The 18,516-nt window shown below is 53.1% G+C and overlaps 2 protein-coding genes across 7 annotated transcripts in view; one reads left to right on the top strand and one right to left on the bottom strand.

Moving 5' to 3' along the window:
* The first annotated feature begins 7,256 nt into the window (after nucleotides 1–7,256).
* Nucleotides 7,257–17,347, top strand: ZNF687 (zinc finger protein 687). Of its 3 annotated transcripts, none has more exons than XM_070396787.1 (9): nucleotides 7,257–7,369; nucleotides 10,775–12,903; nucleotides 13,045–13,223; nucleotides 13,572–13,748; nucleotides 13,840–14,002; nucleotides 14,157–14,486; nucleotides 14,588–14,700; nucleotides 14,910–15,051; nucleotides 15,178–17,347. In XM_070396787.1, the coding sequence occupies exons 2-9, from the start codon at nucleotides 10,792–10,794 to the stop codon at nucleotides 15,667–15,669; spliced, it is 3,708 nt and encodes a 1,235-aa protein (XP_070252888.1). In that variant the 5' UTR covers nucleotides 7,257–7,369; nucleotides 10,775–10,791; the 3' UTR covers nucleotides 15,670–17,347. The 3 variants fall into 3 exon arrangements, with proteins under 3 accessions (XP_070252888.1, XP_070252890.1, XP_070252889.1); XM_070396789.1 differs by having other exon boundaries at nucleotides 15,548–15,629; XM_070396788.1 differs by lacking the exon at nucleotides 7,257–7,369 and adding an exon at nucleotides 7,450–7,573.
* The window catches only part of PI4KB (phosphatidylinositol 4-kinase beta), a 26,337-nt gene continuing 24,314 nt past the window's right edge, over nucleotides 16,494–18,516 (bottom strand). For all 4 annotated transcript variants that reach the window (XM_070396791.1, XM_070396790.1, XM_070396793.1 and 1 more), the window contains 2 exons: nucleotides 18,280–18,400; nucleotides 16,494–17,331 (listed from right to left, as the gene is read on the bottom strand). In XM_070396791.1, coding sequence (XP_070252892.1) covers nucleotides 17,150–17,331; nucleotides 18,280–18,400 — 303 coding nt within the window. In that variant the 3' untranslated portion in view covers nucleotides 16,494–17,149. The remainder of the gene's footprint in view (nucleotides 17,332–18,279; nucleotides 18,401–18,516) is intronic.

Here is an 18,516-nt window from a genome sequence, read left to right as displayed (position 1 = left end):
TGTGTCTAAATTTAGGGGGAGACTAATCAAATATTACTTGAAAGAAGCAGCCCTTCTAGGGCTTAGAAATCTTTTTTAGCTGTTGGTTATAAAGGGAATGGTCACTTCAGCTTTCCTGGGCCTGGGTGTGGTTCCCAAGCAAAATCATGTTCTGGCAGAGCCTGCCCATCAAGTAATGACTGGACCTGTGTCCCAGTCCTCTGGTCCTCTGCATGCCAACTGGGTGACTTCAGTGTTCACGAGGATGACTCAGCCACTGCCGTGGCCTCTTCCAACTTACAGGTCATCATCACAGTTCATTCTCTTATACTTGCAACTACACCCTGGATCCTGTCCATCTTAAATGCTCCCTACTGAAGTCAAATACTTACTTGGTCCATAGACCCCTATCCTTAGTTCTCCCTGTACTTTGCAGCAGTCCTGTGAAGACACGTGTGTATAGTCATGTACCATATAATGATGTTTTTGTCAATGACAGACCACACATGCCGTAGCAGTCCCATAAGATTGTAAAGGAGCTGGAAAACTCCAAATGCCTAGTGACATCGTAGCCCAGTGACGGCGAACCTATGACCCGTGTGTCAGAGGTGACACGCGAACTCATTTTTTTTTGGTTGATTTGTCTTTGTTAAATGGCATTTAAATATATAAGATAAATATCAAAAATATAAGTCTTTGTTTTACTATGGTTGCAAATATCAAAAAATTTCTATATGTGACACGGCACCAGAGTTAAGTTAGGGTTTTTCAAAATGCTGACATGCCGAGCTCAAAAGGTTCGCCATCACTGTCATAGCCTCTGATGTAATCATTGTCATGTAGTGCAACGACTTACATGTTTGTGGTGATGCTGGTGTAAACAACCGTACTGCGCTGCCAGTCGTATAAAAGTATATCACATAATTAAGTAAAGCACATAGTACTTGATAATCATAATAAACAACTATTACTGGTTTAGGTATTTAAAGTTCTTCCAAAATAAATTTAATAAGTACACTACACTGTACTTTTGTTATTTTATTTATTTATTTATTTATTTTAATATATTTTATTGATTTTTTACAGAGAGGAAGGGAGAGGGGTAGAGAGTTAGAAACATCGATGAGAGAGAAACACCGATCAGCTGCCTCCTGCACACTCCATACTGGGTATGTGCCTGCAACCAAGGTACATGCCCTTGACCGGAATAGAACCTGGGACCCTTGAGTCCACAGGCCGATGCTCTATCCACTGAGCCAAACCGGTTAGGGCTACTTTTGTTATTTTAGAATGAATTCTTTATATTTACAAAAAAAGTTTTCGCCCTAGCTGGTTTGGCTCAGTGGATAGAGCGTTGCCCTGTGGACTGAAGGGCCCCGGGTTTGATTCTGATCAGGGGCACATACCCAGGTTGCGGGCTTGATCCCCAGTGGGATTGAGCAGCCGATCAATGATTCTCATCATTGATTTTTCTATCTCCCTCTCCCTTCCGCTCTGAAATCAATAAAAATATATTTAAAAAAACTTTCAATGTTAAAATTTTTTTTTCTGTAAAACTGTGCCATATTACACCAGCAGCAGCCTCATACATCTCATGGTTACCATGTCTCTTGACTGCATCATTTTCTCTTGTGCATCATTTAATTTTGTTTTGTTTTGTACAGTAAAATTGTAGCCTAGGAGCAATAGCCAATGCCATGTAGTCTAGGTGTGTAGGAAGCTATACCCTCTAGGTGTGTTTAAGTGCACTCTGTGATGTTCGCACGACGACAAAGTTGCCCAACAATGCATTTATCAGAACATATCCCTGTCGTTAAGCAGCACGTAACTGCTCTTTGGGCAGTTCCACTTTAGGAATTTAAATAATCAGAGAAGTGGCCAAGACTTATGTACAGGGTGTTGGAAAAATTGGAAACAACCTAATATAAAACAATTATGTTACATTAATATGGAAAAGTATATTCAATAAATTTATTTTGGAAGAACATTTAATGACATCAGATATATGATTATAATTTTAGCAAATGCTTATATAATATAAATGTGCCAGGGACTGTTATAAATTCTTTACATGTTTTAAATCATTTAGTTTTCACAACAACCCTGTAGCTTTATTAGTCTTATTTTATAAATTATAAGGAGATATAGTTTATAAGGAAACTGAAACCCAGAGACTCTAGGTAACTTACTCTGTGATGATGGTTCTGAAAGTGTGGTCCATGAACCCCTAAGGGTCCCAAGACCCTTTCAGGAGGGTTGTAAGGTCAAAACCATTTTTATAATAATACTATGATGTTATTTGCCTCTTGTACTATGTTAGCACTTGTACTGACACCAAAGCCATGGGGGTAGAACTGTATGCACAAATCCAAGGCAATGATACCAAATTGTATTGGTAGTCATTGTATTCTTGACCCCCACATGTTCATGGATTAGAAAAATAAATCGTGCTTCATCAAATTAAAAATTTCTGTTAATCAAAAGTGGGTAGAGCCTTGGCCAGTGGGGCTCAGTGGTTGGGTGCCATCCTGTGCACTGAAAGGTTGACTTTTATTTTTAAGTGCATCAGGTGCTGTTTCCTTTTTTAATATATATATATTTTTATTGATTTCAGAGAGGAAGGGAAAGGGAGAGATAGAAACATTAATGATGGGAGAGAATCATTGATTGGCTGCCTCCTGCACGCCCCCTACTGGGGATCGAGCCCGCAATCGAGGCATGTGCCCTTGACTGGAATCAACACAGTGCCAAACTGGCTAGGGCAAAGATTGACGTTTTAATTCCCCATCAGGGCACATGTTTGGGTTTCGGGCTTGATCCCTGGTAGGGGGGCTTGCAGGAAGCAGCCAATCTGTGTTTTACTCTCATATAGATGTTCCTCTCTCCCTTTCTCTCTCAAAAAAAAATCAGTAAGCCTTAGCTGGTGTGGCTCAGTGGACAGAGTGTCAGCCTGCAGACTGAAGGGTTCTGGGTTCGATTCCAGTCAAGGGCACATGCCCGGGTTGTGAGCTCTATCCCCAGTTGGGGGGGGGGGGGGACTCGGGGGGGGGGGGGAGTGCAGGAGGCAGCTGATCAATAAAAGTATATTTTAAAAAATCAGTAAAAATGTGGGTAGATAGTAAAAGTATGTCTCCCTCTCATTTCCATCTTGTTCCCCTCCTTAAAAGGCCATCACCTTGACAGTTTCTCACTTATCCTTCTCAAAATATTATTTGCATTAAGAAGCATAGTTATTCTTTTATAATAACAAGTGGTAGTGTATCATACATACTACTTTCATCTAGCCTACTTTAAATTTAATTTTTTAAATGGTTTACAAAGTAATTTATATTGTTTTAAGATTCAAAGATTTTCCGCACTCTTGCTTCTACAGCTCCAATCCCTTTAGCTAATTCTTCCTGTATTTACTTCTTTGTTGCTAAATAATAAGCTTATATGGCTATTTGCTAATTTTTCAGTTTTAGCCACTATATACACTTTTTACAATATAAGATTAGGACTTAGCTCTCTAAATACTCCACATGGAACACATCCTTCTTCCAAGAGTAGACTCTACTTTTTGGATAAATTAGTATTTATTTATAATTATGACTATATAATTTTGTTTGCAATGGAACTGAATGAGTATTATGATTAAATTTGCCTCCAAGGCACATTTTCCTCCGCTGGAATTTATCATTGCCCTGTTTTTGTTTTGTTTTGTTTTGATTCCCTCTGTCTGAAGTATAAACCTCCTCTCAAATTGTTGGAACACAGTAGGTAGCCTGTTGGCCTCGTGTGATGGCCTTCTGCTCCAATCTGTACTGGTTGCAATTGGCCTGCAGCAAAATTGTCCTGGCCCTTCCCTGCACCTACATACAGGGAATCCCTTTGTTTCTCTTCTGTGTGGATCCACTATGTGGATCCTAGATACCATATTTTGATTTCCCTTGGTTTCATGCTCTGTTTTAGTAGAATTCATCATCCAGTAGCTTCCTGAGGAAAAGAGTACAGAAAGTAAATTTCCTGTGTTTCACACCTAAAAACACCTTATAGATATAAAATAATGTTCTTTAGAATTCTGAAGATTTTCTAGATTTTAAGGGTATTATTAAGAAATCCGCCCTAACCGGTTTGGTTCAGTGGATAGAGCGTCAGCCTGCGGACTGAAGGGTCCCAGGTTCAATTCCAGTCAAGGGTATGTACCTTGGTTGCAGGCATATCCCCAGTGGGGGGTGTGCAGGAGGCAGCTGATCGATGTTTCTCTCCCATCAATGTTTCTAACTATCCCTCTCACTTCCTCTCTGTAAAAAATCAATAAAATATATTTAAAAAAAAAAAAGAAATCCAGTGCTACCCTGGCTGGTTTTGCTCAGTGGATAAAGCATCCGCCTGGGGACTGAAGGGTCCCGGGTTTGATTTTGGCCAAGGGCACATGCCTGGGTTGTGGGCTTGGTCCTCAGAAGGGGGCGTGCAGGAGGCCCCCCTTTAAAAAAAAAAATCCAATGCCATTCTGAGTATGTAACTGAGTATCCATTGTATGCAACCTGTTTTTCAGACAGTCTTTGGAAATTCTTCTTTTTAAAAATATATTTTTATTGATTTCAGAGAGAAAGGTAGAGGGAGAGAGAGAGAGAAACATCAATGATGAAGGAGAATCATTGATCTGCTGCCTCCTGCAGGCCCCTACTGGGATGGAGCCTGCAACCCAGGCATGTGCCCTTGACCGGAATCAAAGTGGGGACCCTTCAACCTGCAGGCCAACACTCTATTCACTGAGCTAAACCAGCTAGGTCTAAAAATGTTTTTATTGATTTTAGAGAAACATCAATTTGTTGTTCCAGTTATTTATACATTCATTGGTCGCTTCTCATATGTGCCCTGACCAGGGATTGAAGCTGCAACCTCGGAATATTGGGATGACGCTCCAATCAAATGGGCTACCCAGCCAGGGCCTGTTTTCATATTTTTAGTTTACAAGAAGTTTTTGTTATTTTCTGAATGTTCCTATTTTTAAAAAAGCATCCTATTCTTGTATCATCAGAGCAATATCTTCTCTTATTTTTCAGAGGATATTAATTGCAATCTTGGGGACATTGTTGTCTTTCTTTATCTTTAGGCTTCTGTCTTTCATGTTTGAGACTGCCTTCAGCTTTCTTCGGATCCTTGGCTGTCTTCCTACTTAAGCATGAGACCCAAAAGGTCAGAAAGCCGGGTGGGTAGGGTCAGAGGCTGTCAGCGGTGTGCCTCAGTGTGGGGCAGGCGAGGGAGGGGCCCGTTTCCGAGTTTCTGTAAACTTTTTCGCCTGGGCCACTCATTATCCCCCCAAAGGAATTTTCCAATTCTCCTGTCCCTGCTTGCAGAGGACTAAGAATTTTTAATTTTTAAAATCTTTACAAGTTCTAAGATTCCAATTATTTTGTTCATTTTTGGTTTCCCTCTCCCTACTTTGTAAGTAGAATAGAAAATATTAAAACTTTAGGATTTAAACTCCCAGACCTATGACTTTCCATTTTTCAAAATAGCATCTCTCATTTGTCTACTCTTCTCTCTCTTTGTCCTTGTACTTTTATGCTTTTTTATTTCTTAACTGTCATGTTTATGTCCATGTTTAACTAGAAGCTCCTTGCCTCCTGAAGTCTCAGTTACCGCTACTTCATGAGGTGTGACAGGATGTGGAAAGAGAATTTTTCTGTTGTTTTGGAGTCAGAGCTGAGTCCTCAGGAGAAAAGAACATATAGGCCCCCCCGCCCCCCATCGTAAGGAAACACTTTACTAGACAGACAAAAGGGCATAAATCTCCAATAATGAAGGTTCCTATCATCGTTGTCGGCCCATATAAGTTGGCAAGTTTACCGGGGATAGAGCCCACGACCTGGGCATGCCCCCTGCCCGGAACTGAACCAAATGCCTCCTGTGCACGGGAGGACCTCCATCCGCTGGGCAGCACGGCCGGCACAGAACCGCCCGTAAGAACCCCGCCCAGCTGCCCGCGGCTGCGTGCGCACCGTCTGGGAGGCTCACCAGCCAGCTAGTGCGCGCGAGGTGGCACTCGGCTGGCAGAGGAATTCTGAGTGAGTGCGGATTACAATGTCAAGGCAACTCTTTTTCCAAGCACCTCTCCCCCTGCTTCCGCCTCTAGGGGGCGGGGCAACAAAGCGCGGGAAAATCGGCGTGGACTCCACCCTCACCCTTGCTGGGTGCAGGGAAAAAGAGATCTTAAATGGGAAATGGGTCTATCTATATCTATATGTATGTATACACACACACACACGCACACACACACACATAAATATATAATTCAGGGTGTCCCAACAAAATGCATGCACTGTAACAGCTGTTAGCTCAATTTTGAAATTGATATGTATTTTAATAAACACTGCCTTTATAATTATTGTGTATACATTTTGGGGGGACACTGTGTGTGTGTGTGTGTGTGCACGCGCGTGTGTGTTTCGGAAGCCTACCAATGAGCCGCTTTAAGATCCCTTTGGAAACGGCCCAGGCCACGCCAGCACTCTAACGTCACCTCTTCCCCACTTCCGGTCTGCATGCCTGCCGCAGCTTCAGGTGCCGGTTCCTTCCACACTCCAACCCCTGCTCTGCTCCAAGCCCTCCCGCACTGGGGGGAGCTATGGGTGACGCCAGCCAGCTAGGGGCCGCGCGAGGACCCCATCCATCTGGCGATTTAGACAGTAGGAAAACCGCAGGAAAATAGTCAACCAGATGACGTAATGTTTTGGGTGACGTCCCATTCTCTCACTTCTGCATGGCATGACTGACACTGGAGTTTAGCTGGAGAAAGCGCAAACGGACCTGCACATCCGGGTCCTTTCAGAGTCGAAGCGATTCTCCTCAAAGTATTCACCTAATCGGAGCCGAGAGTTCCTGAAATTTGTATAAGTGAACTGCAGGCTTTCGGGATCGCGGCCAATAGGGAGCGAGGGGGCGGAGATGCACCTGGAGAGTCACCGCCTCCAGTAGGAAAGCAGGGAATCAGAGCGGCTTCTTCCTAAACGACAGGTAGCGCGGCCAATCGCTTTTGAGATGCACAGATGGGGCAGGTGGCGGCACAACCAATGGCAAGAGGCACTGCGGAAGGACTAGGCTCCTTGCCCAATGAAGCTAGGAAGACCGTGCGGGTTTGTCCGGAGCGGCAGTACTTAAGGCCAACCCAGTGTGGGGCTGGGCGGGGCGCAGCGCTGAACGACGAGGGGATTGGCCAATGGCGAGTACGAAAGCCGGCCGCCCCGACCGGGAACGCCGAGGGAGCTGAGGAAGGGGGAGGCCGAACGGGAGAGAAGCAGGAAGTAGCGGCGGCGGCGGGGAGGGCTGCGGTGGCGGCGGCGGCGGCAGCGGCCGGAGCAGGGGAGGGACCGCCGGCGCTCAGCCCGCACTGGGAGCCTAACAAGTAAGCGCGCCGGGGGTGATACCCGCCCTAGGCCCCGCCCCCGGGGGGGCGGGTAAATGCCCCCGCCCCTCCCCCACTTGGTCAACTACCCCCTTCTCCGCGTCGTCCCCCCGGGGCTGCTTCTAGGAAGGCCAGGACCCCGCTCCCCTTCCTGGGGGCGGATGGGCGACCCCCCAGCCTGTTGAAAGCACAGCCCCTCGCCGGGTAAACGTGGAGGGCGGGCCGGGGTCTCCAAGTCCTGGGGCTCCCGGCTCAAGAAGCGTCCGAAGCGCGGCCCGGGGGCTGGAGGCTGCGGGGTGTCGCGACCTAAAATGGTGTCCGCGTCCAAGGGTGGGGGCGGGGGACCCGCAGGCCGGAGCAGAGCCTGCACCCCAGCGGGGCGCGGGTCAGCGTCCGGGCCGGGCAGGACTCGGGCTCGCGCCCCGGCCGCCGCGCGCCTCCCGCTCACTCGCCTCTCGAGGGGTCTGGGGAGTCGGGGGGCCGGAGGCTGCGGTGCCGGGGCGGCGAGGGGAGGCGCTCGGAGTTGGGACGGACCCCGAGTCGCGCACAGACCGTGCTGCCCCCACGGCTCCCTTCCCGCGCGCCTCACCCCCTCGGGAGTCCTGGGCCCCGAGGTGCGGTGCGGCGGTCCCTCCGGGCTTGGCCTGGCCGAGGCCCGTCCTCCTCGCTCGCGGGTGTGAGCGAGAGGCGCCGCCGCCTCAGTTTCCCCGCTGGCTTCTCCAGTGTGCACCCCGCCCCTTCCCCGCAGCGCCGGCCGTGCTCCGGGCGCCGGCCCTCGGCAGATGGCAGGGACTTAATTCCGCCCGCTGCCCCGCTTGGCGGCCGCCTCATCGCCCCCAGCCGCCAGCCCCTCGCCCTCTGCGCTGCAGGCCCCTGGCCAGGAGAAGGGCAGTGGAGCCCCCACCCAGCCCGCACCAGTTCACCCTCTTCCTGTTTAGCCCTTTCCTTTGGCTTTTGGGGAAGAACGGAGGGAAGGGGGGGGGCGGGGGCAGAGCCCTAGAGACTGGGCGCAGCCGCCGCAGAAAGGCCTGGGCAGCGAGGTGGGGAAGCCTCTGCCCGAGCTCCTCTGCGTGGTCGCTGCCTGCTCCTGGCTCTCGGACGACCTCTATTCACTTGGACGCAGGAGGGGTAGCTGCTTGGAGGAGGCGAGTTTGCAGATGTTTTCTCAGTCCCCATTGATCTGTGCGCCGCCAGCCCCGGGTGAAATTCAGCTCAGGCCTCCCCAGGTCAGGAGGGAGCCGGGCAGAAGAGGGCCTAGCGATCCATCCATCAGGGCAGAGGCAGGAGGTGGAGGGCTTTGTTTAAATGCAGAGCCTGCAGAATTGGGGGGGGGGGGGGGGGTGAGGGGAGAACGCCCCTTTCTTCCTCTGATTGGTACCCTCACTCTCTGCCCCCACCTTGGTCCCAGCAATGCCACCTGCCACCTGCTGGGACCACCTCCAGGTACAGTCTCAGCCTAGAAAGAGGTGAGAGAAGTGGCCCCGGGAAGTGGCAGCCAGTCAGGGAGTGTGTGTGTCCAGATACAGACACTGGTGGGGAAGGCAGTAAGGGAGCAGGCTGGGTCCCCCGCCAGCTCCAGGCTGGCCTTCTGGTTGTTTTAGTGGCACATCAGTACTGTGGGATTTCTTTTCCTTTTTGTGCTGGGCAAGGTTGGGGTTGGTGAGACTTCCTGGGCTACTGTTGCCGAAGGAAAATTAAGTGGGGGAGGAGTGTGAGTTAGGGGATGAACTGGGGTGATCGGGGTGAGGGGCCTGGCCTTTCCCCATGTGGCAGCTGTGCTGGATAAGCTTGTACCCTAGAGTTTTAGTCCTGAGAGAGCAAGATGTGGAGGTAGGAGGGGCGGGCCAGGGCGGGCCAGGCACTCTGGGGAAGGCAGGTGAGGGAGCACCAGGTGTTTATGACGGAGGAGGCCCTTGTGACCAGGCTCCTCTCGGTTTTCCCCGTCTTGTCTCTTTGTCTCTTTCTGTTCCTGTGTCCTATTCTATCTTGGTTTCTTGGGCGATTACACTGAGCCCACTTCTCTCTGTTAACCAAGCTGGGTCTCCAGGTGCCAGTGATGACCCCAGGTGCCTCAGACTTGACCATGTAATTATCCCTGACTCTTGCCTCGATCCCAGCTCTACATTTCCAGTGCTTACTCCTCCCGAGCCCTGCCACGACCTCACATGGCCTTGTTTGTCTTGTCATAATTAATTGTGTTCTGGGTTCTGTCATGTTTACTATTTCATATCATGCTCAGGATAACCCTATGATATATGGGTTACTTGTCCCCTCTTTCATTCAAACGACAAAAAGAAGGCAATGGAGTAACTTGCTCATGTCCAGCAGGCTATTGATAAAGCTGGGACGAGAGTCATGTCTTGTGTCTCATGACATGGTTTTTCAGATCTCTGTAGACCAGCGGTTCTCAACCTGTGGGTCACGACCCCTTTGGGGGGTCGAACGACCCTTTCACAGAGGTCGCCTAAGACCATCGGAAAACACATATATAATTACATATTGTTTTTGTGATTAATCACTATGCTTTAATTATGTTAAATTTGTAACAATGAAAATGCATCCTGCATATCAGGTATTTACATTACGATTCATAACAGTAGCAAAATTACAGTTATGAACTAGCAACAAAAATAATTTTATGGTTGGGGGTCACCGCAACATGAGGAACTGTATTAAAGGGTCGTGTCATTAGGAAGGTTGAGAACCACTGCTGTAGACCCTGAGAACATCCATGAAGAATATGAATGGAGCCCGAGCCTAGCCGGCGTGGCTCAGTGGTTGAGCTTCGACCTATGAACCAGGAGGTCATAATGGTTTGATTCCCGGTCAGGGCATATGCCTGGGTTGCAGGCTCAGTCCGCAGTGGGGGGCATGCAGGAAGCAGCCAATTAATGGTTCTCTCTTATCATTGATGTTCCTATCTCTCTCTCCTTTCCTCTCTAAAATCAATAAAAATATACTTAAAAAGAATATGAATGGATACCATGCTGCCATGAATGAGCTCTTAAACCTAGAGCATTGTGTCTGCTCCTCCTGAACAGTAGTACTGATTAATGGACTGGACACAGTAGGGGCTTAGGTGGTTTGAACCAAGATACACACTGAATTGCTCCGTCTCTGTTACTCTTATCTTGTATATGTATTTCTGAGAAGTCTTTTCCTCTGCTTTCTCTGGATCTTGGTGTCTTCTATGGATGTGCACACCACCTTTCTTCCTATTTTAGGGTTTGGCAAACCAAGCGCCTCTACCAACTCTCTAGGATTTGCACTCTGATGGAGGTGTGCCTAAGTCACAGTGTGCATGGGTTTCTGAGAGGAGAGAACTATGGAGACCCTGAGGGAGGAGGTCCCGGGTTTCTGCGTCCAGTGATTGCAGTTTCTCCCTCTTCTTCCTGTTTTCATCAGGTCTGGGACTTGCCGCCATGGGAGACATGAAAACCCCTGATTTTGACGACCTCCTTGCTGCCTTTGACATCCCCGACATTGATGCAAATGAAGCCATCCACTCTGGGCCAGAAGAAAATGAGGGGCCAGGAGGCTCGGGGAAGCCAGAACCCAGCGTAGAGGGTGAATCTGGAGAAGCAACAGCAGCAGCTGCTGGAGATGGCCCTGGAGTCTCAACCCAGGCCTCTGATCATGACCTGTCGTCGGGGGATATCTCAGTAGTCAGCGTCATTGTCAAGAACACTGTGTGCCCTGAGCAGTCTGAGTCCCTGGTTGCAAGTTCAGGAGGGGAAGGGGCCCGGGCTGGGGGTACAATTAAGGAAGAACCTGTGGGGCCTCATCTGATGCAGAATGGTTTTGGGGGCCCTGAGCCATCCCTTCCAGGAAACCCCCACTCTCCAACTCCTCCCAGTGGAGGTACCTGGAAAGAAAAAGCCATAGAAGGCAAAGCACCTTTGGACCTCTTCGCTCATTTTGAGCCTGAGCCAGGGGAGCACCCTGATCCCCTGCCTTCCTCTGTGCCCTCCCCACTGACGGAAGGGACCATGACCCCCCCTCCTTTCCCCTCTCCCTTTGAGCTGGCTGAGGAGAATGGCCCCGCCCTTCTGCCACCTGGTTCTCCCCCACCGCTGGGTGCTCTGAAGCAGGGCAGCGGCAGCCCCCTTCATCCCCAGGGCATAGCCCGGCTAGACTCCGGCTCTAGCCCTGAGGCTGCAGGCATCCCTGCCAGCCCCTCACCTCCCCAGGTTGCTGGGATGCCCTTCTTCAAGCAGTCTCCAGGGCATCAGAGCCCTCTCGCCTCCCCCAAAGTGCCCAGCTGTCAGCCCCTAAAGGAAGAAGAGGAGGATCAGGGGCCAGTGGACAAGTCTCCCCCAGGAAGTCCCCAGAGCCCTTCTAGTGGAGCTGAGGCTGCTGACGAGGACAGCAATGACTCCCCTGCCTCCTCCAACTCTTCCAGGCCCCTCAAGGTGCGGATCAAGACCATTAAGACATCCTGTGGGAATATCACAAGGACTGTAACCCGGGTCCCTTCAGACCCTGGCCCCCCTGCCCCCTTGGCCGAGGGGACCTTTCTGGCCGAGGCTAACCTCCTAAAGCTGTCCTCTGCGGTTCTGACTCCTGAGAGTCCAAAAGTGGTGAATGTGCAATTGGGTGATGGCACGAGGCTGAAGGGCACGGTGCTGCCTGTGGCCACCTTCCAGAACGCAAGTACTGCTATGCTGATGGCGGCCAGCGTGGCCCGCAAAGCAGTGGTTCTGCCTGGGGGCACTGCCACCAGCCCTAAGACAATTGCTAAGAATGTGCTGGGACTGGTGCCCCAAGCCCTGCCCAAGGTCGAGGGGCGGATAGGGCTGGGGATAGGGGGACAGAAGGTGAACGGTGCCTCGGTGGTGATAGTGCAGCCTTCCAAGCCGACCACCGTGCCAGGTGCAGGGGGCGGCACAGTGATCTCACGGACCCAGTCCAGCCTGGTGGAGGCCTTCAACAAGATCCTCAACGGCAAGAACCTGCTGCCTGCCTACCGGCCGAACCTGAGTCCACCTGCTGAGGCCGGGCTGGCCCTGCCTCCAACCGGCTACCGCTGCCTCGAGTGTGGGGATGCCTTCTCACTGGAGAAGAGCCTGGCGCGGCACTATGACCGCCGGAGCATGCGCATCGAGGTCACCTGCAACCACTGTGCCCGCCGCCTGGTCTTCTTCAACAAGTGCAGCCTGCTCCTGCATGCCCGGGAGCACAAGGACAAGGGGCTGGTCATGCAGTGCTCACACCTGGTCATGAGGCCTGTAGCCCTGGACCAGATGGTGGGGCAGCCGGACATCACGCCCCTGCTGGCTGTCCCACCTGCCCTCGGACCTCCAGTCTTGTCTGCCTTGGGCAAGGGTGATGGGGCCATCGCCACCTTTGCCATTTCTACAGTTGCTGCTGAGGCCCCTGTGCTGCCGCTCTCGGCTGAGCCACCTGCTGCCCCTGCCACCTCTGCTTACACGTGCTTTCGCTGCCTGGAGTGCAAGGAGCAGTGCCGGGACAAGGCTGGCATGGCTGCCCACTTCCAGCAGCTTGGGCCCCCTGCCCCTGGGGCCACCAGCAATGTGAGTTGCCTTTCACTGCCCTTCCTGGGAAAGGGGACAGCCAGGGGATAGCACGTGGGAAGGTGCGAGGGGCTTGGTTAGGAGAAGTAATGGGGGACAAGCCTCTCCTCCCGGACTCACCTTGTTTCACCCTTTTGACAGGTGTGCCCAACCTGCCCCATGATGCTCCCCAATCGCTGCAGCTTCAGTGCCCACCAGCGCATGCATAAGAATCGACCTCCCCACGTCTGCCCTGAGTGTGGGGGCAACTTCCTGCAGGCAAATTTTCAGACCCATCTCCGGGAGGCCTGTCTGCACTTCTCTCGCCGTGTAGGATACAGGTGCCTCTCCTTCCCATAGTATCTCCACACTCCCTCATGCCCTTTCTGGTCTCATGGTTCCTAGCACCAACCTTTCAGATGGCCTCGAGAGAGCCCCATCTTTCCTGCTCAGTCCCATGGCCCCGGTGTCCTGGCAAACACAGAGCAGCGCCCCCTCTGCAGCTCCAGCTCTGCCTCAATGGGCCTCCCGGGGGATTGTCTCTGCAGCTCCCTCCTGCCCCCACCTGGCTCAGGCTTCACCACCGATTAGCTTCTCAGAGTCCACCCCGTCCTTGAGGATGAGCGTGGGGTGGGGAGGGCATGGAGATGGCCCACCTCACCACCACGCCTCCCGTGTCCTCCCTAAAGGTGCCCCAGCTGTGCAGTGGTGTTTGGGGGCGTGAACTCCATCAAGTCCCACATCCAGACGTCACACTGCGAGGTTTTCCACAAGTGCCCCATCTGCCCCATGGCCTTCAAGTCTGCACCCAGCGCCAACGCCCACCTCTACACCCAGCATCCCAGCTTCCCCACGCAGCAGGCCAAGTGAGACCGGGGATGGGGTGACGAGGGCTGGGCCAGGGAGGGTTGGGCCCTGAAGGGGCAGGTGTCTGCACTGTCCTCTCCGCCTGCACAGGATGATCTACAAGTGCGCCATGTGTGACACGGTCTTCACTCACAAGCCCCTCCTCTCCTCACACTTCGACCAGCACTTGCTGCCCCAGCGCGTCAGTGTCTTCAAGTGCCCGTCTTGTCCTCTGCTTTTTGCCCAAAAAAGGACCATGCTGGATCATCTCAAGGTAAAGGAGTCAAGGGCTGATGTGGGGTTGCTTGGCTGTGTTGACCTGGTGTAAGGGTCACATAACCTTCAGGAAGAGGGGGAGGGGAGAACAAGGACTGTGGCAAAGCCACGCTCTCCCCACAGCCACCATCCCCCTTGTCTCCCTCTCACAGAACACCCATCAGTCTGGTCGCTCGGGAGAGGAGACTGCTGGGAAAGGGGCCGGGGATCCTCTTCCGAGCCCTAAAGCTGAGCCTGAGGAGCTGGCTGTGTCTCCAGGAGGAGCAGCTCCCCCTATAGAGGAGCTGTCTTCCTCTACAGAAGAGGACCCACCCAGCTCCCCAGAGCCTCCTTGTTCACCCAAACGGCCCCGGCGGGATCTAGGGAACAAAGGCACCAAGGGTGGGGGCGGGGGCCCTGGAGGCTGGACCTGTGGCCTCTGTCACTCCTGGTTCCCGGAGCGGGATGAGTATGTGGCTCACATGAAGAAGGAGCATGGCAAGGTGAGCAGGACAGGCTGGAGGGGCAGCCTTGGGGTTGTCCTGTGTGGCAGTGGGCTCGGTCCTGTAAGCCTGGCTCTGAGGTTCCTCTCCCTGCTCTCCAGTCAGTGAAAAAGTTTCCCTGTCGCCTGTGTGAGCGATCCTTCTGTTCTGCGCCCAGCCTGAGGCGCCACGTCAGGGTCAATCATGAGGGTATCAAGCGAGTTTACCCATGCAGGTAACCCTTTTCTTCTTACCCCTTCCTGATTCTGCCCATCAGGTGACCCCTCCCATTCCCTGCCCCTTCCCGGTCCCCCAAAGCATTTTCCCAGCTGCCTCTGTGCACCTGACTAAGGGTTGAAGCTCTGTAGTCCTCCTCCTCTCGAGCCACTGGCCTTGGTCTTTGGGCTGTGCCCTTGGCACCCACCCGCGCACTCTCCCCTCTAGGTATTGCACGGAAGGAAAACGCACCTTCAGCAGCCGCCTCATCCTGGAGAAACACGTCCAGGTGCGGCACGGCTTGCCGCTCGGGGACCAGTCTCCTGGCCGGGGGAGTGTTGTGGTTCGGGGCGCCGGTGCCAGAGCCCAGGTAAGCTCCCCTGCTGGGTTAGAGGTGTGGGAACTGCAGAGTTACAGACTGGCCTCCGCAAGCTAGGTGGGGGTGCCAGGGTCACTGGGGTGATGGGGAGGCCCAGTTCTTCACTATCTTCTCCAGGGGCCAGGACGGAAGCGTCGGCAGTCCTCTGACTCTTGCAGTGAGGAGCCTGACAGCACCACACCTCCAGCCAAGTCCCCCAGGGGTGGACCCGGGTCGGGAGGCCCCCTGCGCTACCGGAGCGGGGGCTCAGTGGAGCAGAGCCTCATGGTGGGGCTGAGGGTGGATGGTGGGACCCAGCAGTGCCTCGACTGTGGCTTATGCTTTGCCTCCCCTGGCTCCCTGAGCCGGCACCGCTTCATCAGCCACAAGAAGAAACGGGGTGTGGGTAGTGCCAGTGCCCTGGGTGTGGGGGATGGGGAGGAAGAGGCGCCCCCTCAATTGAGGTCTGATCCAGAGGGTGCAGATTCACCCTTGCCTGCTTCTGCAGGTCCACTGACCTGTAAAGTCTGTGGCAAGAATTGTGACAGCCCTCTCAACCTCAAGACCCATTTCCGCACACACGGCATGGCGTTCATCAGGGCTCGGCAAGGCGTCAGTGGGGACAACTAGCCCCAGACCTGGACTGACTGGCCCCCTCCCTCTTCCCTGGGAGCCTGGGTCACTGCTGCTGCCTGGTCCCCAGGCTGGGGAGTTTCATATAATTCACATTTTGTTCAACTCCTTCCCCTTGGCCCCCCGAGACAACAGACTTGAGCATTATAGTTACTTGCAGTCCCCACTATGGGTTTGGCCCTTGGATCCTAGTAGAGGGGGCCCTCCCTTCTTCCTTTCTTAGCCCAACACTAATTATGCTCCTGCTGCAGCCCGCATGGGACCAGGAGGACGGGACTTCTAGGCCTGCTAGACAGGTCCAAGGAGAGACCAGTGTCGGCAGTCACACTCCACAGCCCCTGCAGGCGGACTTCAGGCCTGGCCCTGCCCTAGCACCACCCCTTAGATTCCCTGGCACTCAAGCCCCCCACCCCTACAGTGCCTTTCACTTGTTTTCCCCCCACCCCCAGAAATCCAGGGGGGTTGGTAGGGATGAGTCCTGTCAAGGGGGCCCAGGGAGAGTTGGGGACAGGCTCTCAGGAATCCTTTATTCTTGTAGTAATAATACTAACAGTGGGGGAGATGGGAAGGAGAAACCCAGACCATTAAAACTGCTTGTGGTTTAATCCCCATTCAGGCTCTTTTTGATGTGACTTGGACAATGTAGACTTACTTGACGGAGGGGGGTGAGAGTCAAATCTAGGGAGGCCTTTCTCTGGGAAAAAGTTGTACTGATGGAGACAGGTAGGAAAAAAGCAGTCTTCCTCCACCTTGTTCTGTGTGGTACATCTATTCGCTTACATTCACCCCCACCCCCCAAATAATACAACTCAGAAATGACACATGGCTAACTAAGGACTTTATTTCAAACAAAAATTAAAAAATTGAGAGCTATTTCCCTGGATGTGGGAAGGGATCAGGGCAAGGAATTCCCTGTGGCTAGGCCAGTTCCCTCTGTAGGGGAGGGTTGTGATCACCCTTCTGGTCTCTGTGATGGGGACTCAGCAAGGGCAGGACCCTGTGCCAGAGCCCACCTGCCCAGGGGACCTCAGGCTAGGAGTCAGTCCCTGGGAGGAACAGTCAGGCAGCAGCATGGCCAAAGGCGAACCACAGGATCAAATTGTAAGTACCAAGAACCCACTCTTCCCTTCCTGGGACCTAGAACAGATTAAGAAGATGGCCTGTGGAAAGAACCTCTTGGACCCTGGCGAGAAGAAAGGCCCAGTGCCCTCACATTTGTCACCTCTCTCTTCTGGGGGGCAGTGAGTCCTGGAGTCCCTCAGGTGGTAATACTGACACCGCAGGGGGCAGGGAAGCCCCAGCAAGCCTGGACCCCACAGCTGGTCTCCCCTGGCAAGCTCTCCAGTCACCACATGATCCTTTGTATTTCTTGCCTTCCATTTCCCGTGGGTGGGTGGGTGGGTGGGGTTTCCTGGTTTGGGGTTTCTCCCAGGGAGGGTCCCCTGAATGCCCCACCGCGCTGGGGCCTGAGAGGGTGTCACATGATGCCGTTGGTGAGGTACTGGAAGCCATCGTAGAGCTTGGTGGTGATGGACCGCATGCTGCCGTCCACCATCTGCTCCACCAGCAGCTGCAGTTGCTCCTCGGTCATGCTCATGTGGAACCTCTCCTTGAGGTTGCGGATGGTGCTGGAGCCGTGGAAGCAAGGGAGCTGAGAACCTGGGGGGCAGGAAGGGCAGAGGGTCATGGGCGGAAAGGAGGGAGGGCCAGTGGTAACAGCCACAGCAAGACCTTAGAGACCCCTGAGCATGTGGATGCAATTCTGCTTGCACCCGTCCTCATGCCACGCTCCAAAACCCCTCTCTAGGTGAGGGCATGAGGGTAGAGGAGGGCAGGGGGCCAACACCACATCTCCCCCAGTAATAGCTGAGTGGGCAGTCTTAGGACCCAGAGGAAGGCTGGGAAAAGGTCCTGGGGAATGGGCCCTGAGCTGGGCACTTATCTGGTTTGCAGGGCTCTGCCTATGCTACGTCTGACACTCACAGATGACCTGGGCCACCGTCGTCATGGGGCCAGACAGGGGTGCTCCTGAGCAACGGCGACAACCTGTGGGGTGGGGAGGAGGGGGAGGAGGAGGAGGAGGAGGAGACTGGCTGCTCAGAATGGGTGTATACTGCACCCCTAAGGAGTGGGGTTAGGACAAGGGCCCAGAAGGCTGGGAGTGAAGGGACAAAAGACTAGATGACGCAGTGAGGACAGACAGGACAGTGAGAATGGATAGATGACAGGTGAGGAACTACTCAACTCAGAGCAGGAGGGATGAGTATCAGGACAAAGAAGGGGCCTGAGGACAGGGCAATTGGAGGTCAAAGCCCAGCGGGGAGGAAAGTGGTGACTGGAAACACCTGAGCTGGTGAAGAGCTGAGTGGTGGGAGGGACCAAGAGGCTGGAGCTGAGACTGTTCTCTCCGAGGAGGCAGTTTCTGGGGCCTCCACCCGTCCATCCCCAGGACCTAGCTCTGTCAGGAGGCATGTCCCGAAGGAGAAACGGCGCTGGGTCAGAGCTGGGAACCCCTGCCCGCCTGGTGTCTGTGAGGCAGAATGTACTTCCTAGAAATCCCATGCTGGGCACAGCCCTGCCCCCTCTCCTGCCTCGCCCCAGCCCCACCTTGCTGCATGATCTCCACGATCTGCACCACCTTGTCCATGTGTTTCCGAGCAGCAATCAGCCCCTGCAGCATCAGCATCTTGTAGTAGTTGAACATGTCACCATCCAGGCCGCCCATGACCTGTGAGGGGAGGAGAAAGTTGTGGGTATAAGGGCTCAGCGTACCCCCAGCCAGAACTCCCTCCATTAGGGCAAACATGCCAAACCCCACTACTTCCCAACTCTCTCAGCAGGCAG

This window comes from Myotis yumanensis, unplaced genomic scaffold (genome assembly GCF_028538775.1).
Source record: "Myotis yumanensis isolate MYYU_CA2020_CCGP unplaced genomic scaffold, mMyoYum1.0.hap1 SCAF_17, whole genome shotgun sequence".
Taxonomy (NCBI): Eukaryota; Metazoa; Chordata; class Mammalia; order Chiroptera; family Vespertilionidae; genus Myotis; species Myotis yumanensis.
This window is presented reverse-complemented; position numbering and strand designations above follow the sequence as displayed.